Raw genomic sequence first — 13,632 nt, 5'->3', positions numbered from 1 at the left:
ACAAGTTCAAAGTAGTGCAACTTGCGCTCAAACTTTAAAGCCATATCGGGATGGATCTTTCTCATCTGGGGGGGAAACTTACCCATCGATTAAAGGCACTTCCTTCAGCACTTTGCGCACGATCTCCATCCGCTCCTCGAGCTGGATTGCCAAACATGTCGAGATGAGATGGGCGATTATTGTCCAGAAGAAAACTCCGCACAGAATGAAGCCTTCGATCGGCTTCCGGCGACGCATGGCGCCGCACTACACGCAACGTCGCCGACGTCCTCCACGTCGCCGTTGCAGTCGTCGTGTTTGTGTCGTTTCCTGGACGGTTCACCGGGTGGCACTGTCACTGTCGTCGGTGCAAGCCTCTGCACACTCCCGGTGGGATCGGTTGTCCAACGGACGAACCGTCCGCTGCCGCGAGCGTTCCGGTGCGGTGGACCGGGCCCGGATGTTGGCAGGTGGTACAAGCTCAGCCCGAAACGATTGGATGAAGCGAAAGATGATGTAGAGAATGAGGATAAGGATGGTGATTGTGGTGGTGACGGTAGCCGGTGTGTTGACCCGGGCGTGATAAGGTGATCCGGGTGGCCGGAATAGTCAGATTTCGGTACTGCTCTGCAAGGTAGCTTCTGCGCTTGATAACGGCCCCGGGTAGGGCGTTGTCGTTATCGAATCGAACGATCTGTGGTACCATCAACGTGGTTGATAATGATGGCATCAAGGTTTTTGCCCGATGATGTTTGCCCGAAGCCTCACTGGCGGCAATGGTGTAGACGAGCGATCCCTGGGACCGGGAAGATACGATGGATCCAGTTCAAAGCGTCCGTGTATCCGTCAGTCGTTCGAACTGATTAGAATGGAACGGGAGAAAGAGTGAGAGAAAAAAAACATGAGAAAAAGGAAACAGAGAGAAAAAATCAACGTCAAGAAAATGGTGGAATCAGCTTGCAACCATCGCCAGAACGAACGAATCGGATTAAAATCTATTCCTGCTGAGCCAGAAGTCTGGGCATCTTTCCATTTTGTGGCCCATTTTTGCCTACTCTCGGCAGAGCGAGCACCGGCGCACCGTGTTCCAGCTTGTGCTGAAGTGGAAGAACCCGGCACCATGTTTGAACTTCATTATCAATACCGTGCCCCTAACGAAGCGTTCGTTCAACGTTTAATCAACAGCTTTCGGGTAGCCGTAATTATGAGTTCTCGTTCCCGTGTGCGTGAAGCCAGCCGGTACGTTGGGCCAAAAAAGGACGCCCGTGGTACATGGTGGCGACGTGTCCAGGATACCAGAGGAAGGCAAACGATTATCGCATACTCCCATTCTGCGCATCGTTTTATTAGACTCACCGAGGCTTTGTGGCAAACGCTGGAAATGGTCGCATTTACATGACACATCGTTAGATGCCATAAATAAGTAATGCTCGTTTAGAGGTTTGATATGAGAATTTTCTATCCCGCCGGCCTGTCGCTGTAAGCGAAGGTTTTGGCGAAGAATACGTCCGTTGATTAGATTTCATCGCTTTCACCTTGTAGCTGTCAGTAGCCGGAGCGAGCACTGTACCCAACACGCGCACAGCAACTGCAAGAAGTCAGTCCAGCTGTGGATCAAATGGTATCGGAGACGAGTTCGTTTGTGGTTCAACCGTATCTGCATTAGGTCAACCGCACCGCCCATCGCCACAATGTGTACTGTGCGGCTTTCGCAAGCGAACATTTCCTTACCGCCGGCGTCCGATCCGGATGCATCTCACGGAGCGGTGGGTGGGTACCAATCTGCACATGATGCACGTCGAAACAGCTCAGCCGACCGTCTTGGGAATCGGGTAGCATCGGGAGATTGGCCGCCTTGGCATGGAATCAATAATAGACACAGCCACAGCCGATGGTGGTAACTGATCCGAGATTCGAGTCTCCGGCAGACGTCGAAGCGGTACGGTATTGATCGGAAATTATCCTCTTCCGGGCACCGTCCCGGGCAGTGAGATGATGTTTGAGTAATCGAATGACGAAGATACGCATCGGATGCGGCACCCGATACCGGGAGGCAGGCGAAAAGAATGCTTCACATCTGTGTGCGTGGTCGGTGCCTGGTGGCCAACAAGCAAATAATCCCCATCCGCTGCCGGAACTGGCTAAATGGCTGGGTACGAGCTTGACCCGGAAAGCTAAATTGGCAAGCAGCGGCAGAAGGCGCATTGAGCCATCATTAGCCAACGAAAGGCTGTAGTGGTGGTAGAGGGCGGTTAGGAAATCTCAGCCGAAGAGGATGCGAATCAATTCTTGCACAAGAATGATTATTTGTGATAATATACGAGCCTTTTGGTGGGGGGAAGAGAGGCCGAGTGTTAGGGATTCGAACAATGGCGTATGGCTAGAGTGTGCAGGGGAATGTGTTGATACGATTGTACTCGTGGGAAGCTTTGAGCAGGATGTGGTTTCATTTCGGTTCGTTTGGATGGTGGTTTACTTAATTCTTGAAACTTCAAGTGTGGAATTTCGAGTGAAACGCCATTCGCCCTAGAACAATGAGCACGAATCAGTGCAGAAAATGGTTTACTTTGGGAAAATAGTGCAAAATAAGCAGTTTGGGAATAACAGATACGGGTTTGAAGCTTTCGAGTTGCATACTTTCTGGGGTAAATATTGAGTAAGCATGATAAAAATCGTACAAATCTGTGTGGTTCGCAATGTGACTTGTAATCAATAAAAGGAGTTTTTGTCGTAAAATTAGGAGAAAATGATTGTGCATTCGAGTTGCATACTTTCGGGCGCAAAGGATGATTTTACTCTAACGCAAAGAGCAATCGCTCGTCAGGTGTATCAATAAAGGTAACATTATTCAAGTGGCACCTTTAACACTGCAGGATAAACTTTACAGCACACACACGACTACAGCGTGAACTCATGCAGGAAACTTTCCCATAATCTGCCACCCAAAAAAAAAGCGAGAGAAAATATAAATGTGTATTCCCCGTTCGTTCCACATAGGTGGCACAAAATGTGTTAGAATGTTTCAGCGCCTGTTTTGCTGCAATGAAAGCTCGCCAAACGTTGCGCCATGGTGTTGGTAGTGGTGGTAGCATAATCAAAATGGGAATAGCTATCAGCTTTAGTGTCTTTACCAATTTCCACCCCAAACTAACCTTCTTCAAGGGTCCTGAGCGGCTGGCGCGGTGGCCATAAAACGGAACTACTGGCACACTACCAGACCGGGCGAGTTTTCGTGCCGCCCGTAAAATGGGGGGAGTTGGGACAGAAAAAGTTCGGCATGCAATTCCTATCACGCACCACCGACAAAGTTGTCCCGCCGAAGAATCGCTCGAGTGCGCACCGATGTGTATAGGGTGGATGGCGCGCTTGCGGGGATGTTATGACCGGGTGTGTAGATTTTACCGTCTTTTATATTTCCATTCCAGGTTCGCCCGCCAGTTCGTTTGCGCGCTGCATCGGAAGGATGTTCGTTTCATCGAACTTCATGTTGTGACGATGATCGTTGCAATCGAATGAAGTACCAAGGAAACAGGCCCCGGCAACGGTCCCACGACCGTCGACACAAAGACCAGATTTCCCAAACTACCACGTGGGCCAACTTTATCACAGACTCCGTTACCCGGGCGGCTCGTAAAGTTGAGCTCGCCGCGTACAAGAAGACCTACACGCGAGAGTAAACTCTCAATCGCCTCAACCCATCTGCCCGTAACTGGGATGCGCACCGAAGGATGTGCATATTTATGTGTCATATGGTAAAATTGATATTTTTATCACCCATCTCTATCAAAATTCCATTTGTAACATTTCCATTCGACGGCTGGGGCAAAGAAGTTCTTGCACTCTCGAATGTTCTCTTGCCCACTGCACTGTGCAATGTGCATTTCTAAGCGGCTTTAAGGTCGCGCTCTCCGGACACGTTTGAGGCATGGTTTTTGCGGAATCTTCCTGTGTACGGTAGCCGTCTTTTGGCTGCTGATCGTTACTTGGTTTTGTTGAAAAAAGAAAAAAAGGCTCTACGAGAAGATCTGGGCGTTGCTGGAGTTCTGGATGTGGAGGTCGGCCATTCCAAAATGCATTCCGTTTCGATTCGGTTGGCACATGGTCTGGCATGAAATAGTGCAATCATTTTCCTTGGCAGCCATTTTCTCTGCTTCGTTTGAGCCGAGTGTCTCACCGTGGCGAGGTGCTACGCGAAGATGAGCCTGTGTGGAACTCCCGAAAAATCTGCTTTTGTGACACCATTAGTGTAGCTTTATGAACTATCTCAACGTCATCAGCTTGCTTGGCGAGTGCTTTGATACGGATCGTTAAATGTAAGTGATTGCAACTGCTTACGGGGTTTCACCGGGCAACATAGTTAACGTCCTCTGCCAACCATCCTCATTAAGTAGCCGAAATTGTGCTTTAAAAGCGCTTTTTATAGAACCGAGGTGCTCTGTGTGGTTAAGAAGCGTTCTAGTTTATTTGATACAATTACCGGGTGTTTTGCTTGGTTGAGTAAAATGAAGTTTATTGTTTTATTGGAGTCATATTTCTGGGAATAAATCTTCACGAAAGGCAGAAACGCAAATCCGATCCGAAGCTTGGCTTTGCTGGCTTCCAGAGAATAATCACCAAAAACAAAGGCCACAAACCGACAGGTCAACTCGGCGAGTGCGGCCACTGCTTGGAGGAGTTCTGGTGATATTTTATTTGAAAACGGATTGGCACGGTGATAAGAAATGGAGAAGCCAGCTCGCATGATGAATGGGCTGGAAAAATGTTCAAGCCACCTTCGCACGGCTGGCGCCACGGTGCGGTTGCACAGGCTAGTCCTTGCCGAGCTCGTTTGTTTGACCACGTTCCCCGACCCACGTATTTATTGCCACCAAGCTGGTAGTATCTGGCACGCAGACAAGAAGTCGGTTGGATTTGTTGGAAGAAAGGAAAAAGAAAATGGACAGCCCGAGGGCATATGGTTGGCATTTCCCACACACACACACATGGAGATTGGGGCTTCGTAAATCTTTACGTGTTGCTCAAGCAATTGTGAAGCATGGGTTTGTCTAGGTATGTGTGTACTTTGTGGTGTTTCTCGAGTGAAGAATCGGCAATTCTATATCAGCTCTCCAGCTATATCCGTCCGGCCCTTAAAATCCAACCGCCAACCCGACGTCCGGCCGTGTCGATTCTAGCTTTCACCGTTGAATGGACTGAAAAGGATTGCAAAGTATTTTCTGCGCCTCCGTCCAGGAAGCTTCCTCAGGGTCGGGTTTCCCGGGTGAGCTTTTACAATAGTAATTCTTTTCACAGCCTGCCACCAGGCATAAATAACGTGTTCGGAAGGAGACGGCACCGTGTGCCATCGTTTGTATGATAGGAATTCATCTATGCTATGCGAAGCGCAACGTTTGCTACTGATTTATGCAACGTTTTTGATCTTCATGGTACGTTAAATTTCATCCATTTGCCGAGCGACAATGCGTTCCTGGATGGGCGGGTGGGCGGGAGACCGAGATGGAAGCAGAAAAAAGAGGAAAAAAAACAAAGAAAACATCACCGAAGCTAGCACGTACGTAACGGAACATGAGTTTTGAAGAATGGCGCACATGAAGAACAAATAGCCGGTGGCTTCACCAAACACAGACAGATCAAGAGGCGGGCTGCGAGTGCGATAGTGGCCTGAGCTTTGCCGTTCCGTTTGGGATATCATTTTTTATGTATGTACGGTAGGATTGTATGTACCGGTGTCGTTTTGTTTTCCGTAAGTATGACCAAATCCGCTTTCAAAGCATCCGGAAGCGTCGTTGGAAGTTTGTTTAGAGACGAGAGATTTAAGGATGCAAGAATATCGCTTTGATGTCGATTTTTTTTGCCTTGTTGCTGAAGTAAAAATTGACTGTCAATATGGAGAACAGACTTTGCATTTAATTTAAATAAGCAAAGACAACACGCCATGTATCAGCTTGCAATCTAATCAATAGCACTTCAGATGAGATGAGAACATCAAACACTTTTCGTCTCGCTTATCAAGCATCAAATTCCATCAAGATGATATAAAAAAGGATCCCATCGAAAAAAAAAATGCTTGCTTCAACAAGAAGATTAACCCAACCGCAAGCAAGATTAATGGAGACGCCTGGTTAAAGTGGGTCCGGCTTGTGGACGGCGAAACCACAATTGCCGTGATTGGGCAGTGAAACTTTAAGTTCATCCCGACAAACCACAACCGACAATTGAGAGCCCTGGTGGGGATTGAGTGAGAGAGAAAGGGATAGAGAGAAAAAAAACGGCCGTCATCAATGTTGCCGATAGATAAAATCGATACCGAAGCGAAAATCACGGTTTTGATCCATTCTCTCGGTGGGAGTGTGTGAAGGAACCGAAGCCTCACTCCTCTTCCCCTGTTTGCAGTTGAAGGATGGTCGGAAGTGTATGCCACATCAATCAAAAAAGCTTTCAAAACTATATCCAACATTTTTGATAAATTATCGGAAGTGATCCGTTTCGCTATTCTTTCGTCCGGCGGTGGATGGATCGATCGATAGGCGAAGGTTGGGACAACTCTGCTGATCCTGTTGAGTATGCCAGATTAAGCACTGATTGCGTGTTGAGAGTCTCGAACTTTTTATCAAAATATGCACGACGGTGCAAGGGTACCATTCTTTGAATTTCAATTCGATGCATTTGGAGCCCGATTCGTCATTTAAGGAGTCATTCATCATATGAATGCTGGCACCGTGTCCTAAAAGGTGAACAGACTTTACGTTCATTGAATTTGTGTCCTTCCTTTCGGATTTTCGGTGCAAAAATAGCATCTAATTGAATATGACCCGATAAAAGCATCGCTCATGCAACCGGAGAGTGAAGTGCCATTTTTTGCTTGCCTTATTGGTGTTTGCCCTGGAAGTGGAATGCAAACGTCGGGACAAAAGCTGTCAACGTGTTCGTGTTGTTTCAACCATGCCTGTCACGTGCCCGCAACCTGACAAGCATAAAAATGTGTTGTCGTCCCCCGTTAACATGCCATCTCCATATCGCCACTTGCCGATCGCTCGTGGACGACAATTGGTGGCGCTGTGACGTCTTAAACTATCGTAACAATGTTAATTTCAGTGTTGTTTATCGTGCAAAATTTGTTCCATCTCACAGAACTTTTATTCTCGAAGTACCTCCATTTCGTAAGGCATTATCAAAGGCGTATAATCGTCGGCATACAGTCGCTGAGCATCAAAGTTACCGCGCGCGTGAAAGGTACGTTAAACTTCCGTTGAACCTTGACTCTCGTTGAGGCACTCGTGAAAACGCTCGAAAAGGGTCGCGGAGCGGGTTTCTTCTTTCCCACATCTTAACTTATATCTCACTGTTCGTGCTGATAACCTTTTCACGTGTCAGGGCTTTTGCCGTTCCCCGTTGGCCGTGTGATCTGTGTGTGAGTCGCACACTTAATCCCACGCTCGTATACAACTCTTGGCCGGAGTACCCGGGAGTATCTCCGCCGCTCCTATCTCGGATAGTCGAGAGTTGACAGACGTGATAGTGCCGGCGAGTGAGGCACACACAGAACCCCTTCTTTTTGTGTGCGAGCAGTTGGGCGAGGAATAAAAGTTTCCAGTTCGAGTGCCATCCGAAAGTGCAGCGGTAAAAGTGTTTGCGCGAGTGAGGGAGCAACACACACACACACAAGACACACGGCAAAAAAATGCATCAACTGCAGGCACTACACTAGCACTAAATTGTCACCGGTGAACTTTTGCTCCCTGGAAAAAAAGCCGGAGACTGGGTACGAAAAAGATACGAGACCGCACCCCGATAGTGGTGTCATTTTCATTAGAAACATTTTCAACCTCCTCAAACCAAAGTCTCGGGACACGGTGAGACGGTTGACAGTGGGCAAAGGGTTGAGGGGATTTTTTTTCCTCTGCAACTCTCTCAAGCTCAGGGAGTATTCTACAATGTTTGGTGCCCTCGCCGGGCACTCGTTTTTCCCCTCGCTCACACTGTCACGGTCTCGAGACAGGAGTAACCGCGGCTCGTGGTGTGTTTAAGACAAGGCATAACCAGGCATTCTTGTAATGGTCGCAAATGAAGCAAAAACTTTAGCACGGATAAAAAAAAACGGGGAGAAAACGAGGGTAAATATCACGTTAGTTCTAGGTGGGGCGTTGCGGTCCTGCCGGGATGATCACAACTCATACACAGGGAGAGAGCAGAGCAGGGCTGGCCGGAGTCGCAGTGTTGTTATCCGTGTCGGAGTTAACATAAAAGTTGCAATAGCGCTTCAGTTGATAATTAGTTTTATATCCGCACCGAGCAGACGTAGTGCGGTGAAACGGTTTTGTAAAGTTTACTAGCAATAGTTAGAGCGCTCGTGGACGGGACGTTTAGCCTCGCAACATTGATGTCCTTGTTAGTTTGTCCTCTTTTTTGTGTGTTTCTTTTTGCTTTCCACCTACATGGAGCCGGTCAGCTGCAATACTTTGCTGAAAGTGACGTGACCGTGGAGCATAGCAAGAGAAATCGGGGAGCAAAAAAAGGCATTCCGACGTGACCGATTAGTCAGCCATGATTCGGGGGCAGTGTTGCCAGCGACAGTTAATGGTACGGCTATTAATACTTTGCGCTGAAAACTTAGCAGGCACTGCTTGCCAGCTTCACCTCCACTCGCTCACTGGCGTAGCGATGGTGGAGATTTGACAATTACTTTTTAATGGCAGGGTTAATTTTACTGCAGGTGGTGGTGGTGGTCCTTTATGTTCCATTCTTTCTTTCCAAGCACTTTTCCCGTCTAACCGGGTTCACTCGCTGCGTTACGATGGAAAGATAATAATTGTCCGCTTGCTTAGCCGGCTGAGAGTGGCTTAGCAGCCGCCCGGTGCACCATTTGCAAGCGGTACGTAATTTAATCGGGATAACTCATGACCATGGGGCTCTCGAGGCTATTCATCAGGCCTGACGTGCACCGGCGACGGGCACGCATGAAAGATCAAAACCACGCTCTAGCTGGGCGAAGTTTTGGAGTTGAAAAGTGAATGGAAAGTTTAGCCTGGAACTCGATTCTGGCAGTCGCAGCAGCACTCGAACAGCATTTCACCCGTTGGGTTGAGAGGACTTAAGCTAGCTAGAAGGGTAATTACATTTAGAAGTTGTAGAGTGGTGTGTCACACACACACGCACACAGAGGAGCGACTGGTGGCGAGACTCGGAGTGCATGTAGACATTCCCATCAAGCGATCCCGGCAGACGGTCCCGGTGTTTGAGACGACACACCAAATTGGCCATAAAACGGTGCAGAGGATATTTTATTCGCACGTGTGCGTGTGTGTGTTTGTCTTCATTCCCGTTTTCCCTTTCCCGCGAACCGTCACCCATCACCCAATCGATTGGCGGTGGCCTTTTGGTTTGGCGGTGTTTCAGTGTGGCCATGCATGAAATGGAATAAAAACCCGAGCACGATTTTGGCAACAGTGTTTGGTCACAACTGTGAAAACATTAAACACGCTCCGGCTTTCCGCTGTGCGGGGAAAACAGAGCCCAACCTTATGCTTCTTTTTATCGCTCGGAATGCAAGCGGGCGGGCGCGCGCGTATGTTGGTGCAGATGCATCCCTTTTTTTTTCGCCAGCGTTTTTGGAATTGGAATTGCGCCGGATGGATGAAGAAAGGATGAAAAGCAAAATATGTCTTCCGAAGGGCCTGAGCGACCGTTTTTCCAAACCCCTGACAGGAGAAAAAAGAAAATGCTGGGCATAGGAATGTCAGGAACAGGGGCTATGAGAGAATGGAATTGACTGCTTGGTTTCAGCGGTGCGGGCGAAATGCATACATTCAGGCGCTTTTCTCTCTCCCTCTCGGTCCTATCGTGTGTGCTGTTGGTGGAATGGGCGTTCAACCGGTCAAATAATGTTTCTCTTTTCACGTGCCATCTACCTTATCTTGGACGGTGGGGTTGGGGTGTAGTTTTCCTCCTTCCAGTGCCCAGCCGAAAGGACGAACTGCATAGTTTCTGAAGCTTCAAAAAGGGTAACAACAATCACACGACGGATGATTGCAAGCGGAACAGGAAGCGAAACACAAAGTGTCCTCGTTGTGTGATGCCCTTTTTTCCCGCCATCTTGCTGTGCTGGCATTTTTGTTCTGTGCCTTCCGGTGAGAGAGAAAGGACAGACGGACTGGGAGACACACAAACACAAACACACACACACACCTTCGCGAACTCACAAGCTGAAGCCCGTGCTGCCCAAGCCATAACCATAAAAATGAAATCCTCTGTATAAATAGGACCATTGGAAAACAATTCGTGATAAATTACCATTTGTTATCGTTGTCGCGAGCGAGCGGAAATTTATTTGTTTGTTTTTGTAGCTTGTGTGTCCCTCTCTTTTGTGTGCATTGTTGGGGGTGATTGTCTGTTTCCTTCCCGCCTGCTTTGCAGTGCATTTTTCTGGAGAAATGATGGTTATAGTTCCACCTTGCCGTTTTGAAAGGATTTTCCACGGAACGGAACGAAGAGAAATGAGCGTTTTTATGCATTTCGCCTTTGTTTTTTTTTTGTTGGCGAGCGTCGATACCATATTGATTTTGTCTTAAGGGGAAAAAACGGATGTGGCTTCAATTCGGTTGCAGTCGATTTGGAATTTCGCTGGAGGTCCGAAAAAAGGTGGAGAGGGCGTATTTCGTGGCATGAGCGGTGAATTTTCGATCATTTAGCAGTGGGCTGAAGTAATGTGAGTTTACAATTAATGCAATTGGACGCATCAAGGTGGGCTGCTTTTCAGATTTAATTTTACGTTAAATTAACTTGATGCATTACGGTGCAATGAGTGTGCTGAAGAGCTTCGTTGAATTAATAAAGTAAACTGAAATATTCTCTTGCTCTTCTGAAAAGCAACCTGACATCTTTATTCAACACGCCAGCAGCACAAATCCTCCGTGGAGTATCGACCGTACAACACAACCATTTTCCGATGAACCGAAACCATCCGTATGTGTGACAGTTTTCCGGGTTGGAAAATGTGTCCCCCCCGTTGATTGATAGCACTCCGACACAGCCCAATTGAGTGGCTTTGTGAAGCAAAGTTTTACAACTCAACGCACGTTTCGATGTGTTGAAGTCTAATCGCTACTACAGTGATCTGCGCTGAACCAAAACCGATTGAAGTGATCCTATGGTGAATACTATCTACCGCCCTGGTGGTGGTGGTGGAGCGTACCGTGCGAAGCCCATCCGAACTGCGCACCGCTGCTGCCAAACTGTTTCGGTGTTACGCTTGCTTGCACGCTAAATGATGCGAGGCGGTATAAAACGTTAAGAAACCGCACCACGAGCGGATGGCGAAGGTGTAGCCAAGGGGTGTGGAAATGTTTACTCTTTGGCAGTTGTTGGCTTTTCTCACCGCGCTGCACACACCGAGAAGCTGCTGGGCGTGCGTGTAAAAAGTGTGACAATCCGGCCCCGAAACCATCCGTCCAAATGTGCCCTGGTGCTGGGATTTGTTTTTCGGGGGCTGTGTGCGTCGAACAAATCAAACTACCTCAACTGCCTAAGGTTTTTCGCAGCATCAGCCACCCACGTGCTTTGCGTGCCCGAGTGGGGTTTGCAGATGCGCATAGTTTCGGTGTTCGGAAAACTTATCCTCGGGAGGTTTTGTCTTAAGCAATGCTTGGCGAAAGTTTGCCAAGCTTAGTTCCGCAGTTGTGTCTCGCGGGCGTACGGGGTGGGTGGACAGTATCGCATCTCATTTCCCGAGCGCGCCGCGCCAACATGAGCCATCGCTCGGTTACAGACGCATTGCCGGCCAATGCCGCTGTAAGCTGAGCAAGGCGCGATGAGCGATGAACGATGCTAACGATGGAGCAATGGAAGAAAATCTAATCACAAACAAAGAAAACTTTTACATCGCCCACCGCTTTGGGCGCGTTTTCTTCCACTGCTGCTCCTTGTAAGGAGGGGGTGGCCTGAAGGTGAGCTTATAATACGCCCAGAAACGGTTGGTTGTTTGTTTGGCGGTTGTTCGCTTCTGCATCCGCACGAACGAACGAGTAATGAGTGAGTGGGTGCGTAAAAACTGGGGAGCGATGGGGCTCAAAAACAATGGCAATCGTGACAAAATTTCATTAATCATGCGGACAATTAGTTTTCAGCTGTGGGGATGAAAGGGGGCAAATTTATTGCTCCTCTGTGTGGGAGCTTTTTGTTACAGTGTTCGCGTAACCGCAAAGGGCAATGAGTCTTACGTGGTGTAAGTTTTTCTGCAGATGGGATGATCTATGTGTGTGGGTTGATTTTGTCGGTGGTTGGATGATGCAGATAATTGAGAGAAATGAGGTTTAACTGCTCTACTGCAATAGGCAAACTTTTTGTTAAATAAATGTGATAAAAACTTTAATTAAAAAAATTGTTGAGCTTTTTAAAGGGCTTAAATTTTCCTTGATTCAAATGTTTTGCATAGAACGTTCTCTTTATTGATAGACATTGAACAAAAATAGAAATTTCCTCTCTTTTGTTTTTTGTACTTTAAATTGTTTTTAATTGCTTGTTTCACTGTTCTGACTAGAACCGATCGATTACACCCTTATTGAATTTTAATCTTTTACAACGGAAAGTAATTTATCAAACGGGCTTTAAAATTAGCGCCCGCGCCTGATGCGGAAACCCGACCACTTAGTACGTACGGCACGAGTTTCCATTTCATGAAGTAAACAAGATGCTTACTCATCCGAAAAGTGAAAGCAATTTTATTGATCAACAATAAGCTTAATGAACCGCGCGCGCCCGACAAAAACCGGGGAGGCCTTCCTGCCTGGGCGTTTTTGGGCTTGTTGCCTGACAGCCAAGCGATTGTGATGGAATGATGGTGATCGACGAAAGCAAAGGACTGCGCCGGGTGAATATAAAACTGTATTTAAATATCAGATTAACATCCTAATCGTAAACGATTACGACTGGCGGCTTTCGGGGTGGCCCCACCGCACAACGGATAATGGTGACGATGGTGTGACAGTCATGATTTAGATGATTTTCTACCCGAAGTAAACGCCCTGATGGTAGCTGGAAGGCTGGCAGGGCGGGGAGTGTAATAAAAACTCCTTTTTACTTTCCTGCACGACGTCACACCAGGAAGCGTCGTTCCTTCTGGTCGACTTTCATCTTAATTTTCATTTCTTTTGCTGCCAAACAATTAGAGCGATGGGCAGGTGGTGCGGGAAGTGTAGAAAGGGGTACGACGGGGCGGAGCTTTGTTCTGGTGCTGTCGATGGCGTCGGTTGTAATTAAAACATTAATCATGCATCGTTGGCGTTTAATGCGCAGGAGCATTAATTGCTGTTGGGCATTGTTTCGCGCTGCTAAGTGGCGTGAAACTGCGAGCGACCGAACGAACAATGACGCAGGACAAATGGTGTTTGTTGCGATTGGGTGAAGCAGTGGTGAAGGATATGGTAGATTTGGGGGAGCAAAAGTTTTAATAGAAAGGCTATGTGTGTGTGCGTGCGTGTTGGAAAAGTGTAACAATTAATCCTGGAGACAAGTCTTATTAACTTTGACAACAATAAGCGAAGAAAGAGACGGTTCAAAGTGATATTGTTGGCTTAAATAATTAAATCACTTTTATTGAAAGTGAAAAAGTATTTCAATGTGAAAGTCCTTCGGAGAATTCAACAACCTTCAAACACA

The 13,632-nt window shown here is 47.5% G+C and overlaps 1 protein-coding gene across 4 annotated transcripts in view; it reads right to left on the bottom strand.

Moving 5' to 3' along the window:
- LOC118504940 (dipeptidase 1) overlaps window positions 1-13,632 on the bottom strand; it is a 123,796-nt gene that overhangs the window by 9,861 nt on the left and 100,303 nt on the right. For all 4 annotated transcript variants that reach the window (XR_004905374.1, XM_036040035.1, XM_036040036.1 and 1 more), the window contains one exon: window positions 83-838. Coding sequence is in view for 3 of the 4 variants with exons in the window: in XM_036040035.1 (XP_035895928.1) it covers window positions 83-237 (155 nt within the window). In the remaining variant the exon portion in view is untranslated. The remainder of the gene's footprint in view (window positions 1-82; window positions 839-13,632) is intronic.

The sequence above is a fragment of the Anopheles stephensi genome, chromosome 2, assembly GCF_013141755.1.
Source record: "Anopheles stephensi strain Indian chromosome 2, UCI_ANSTEP_V1.0, whole genome shotgun sequence".
Taxonomy (NCBI): Eukaryota; Metazoa; Arthropoda; class Insecta; order Diptera; family Culicidae; genus Anopheles; species Anopheles stephensi.
This window is presented reverse-complemented; position numbering and strand designations above follow the sequence as displayed.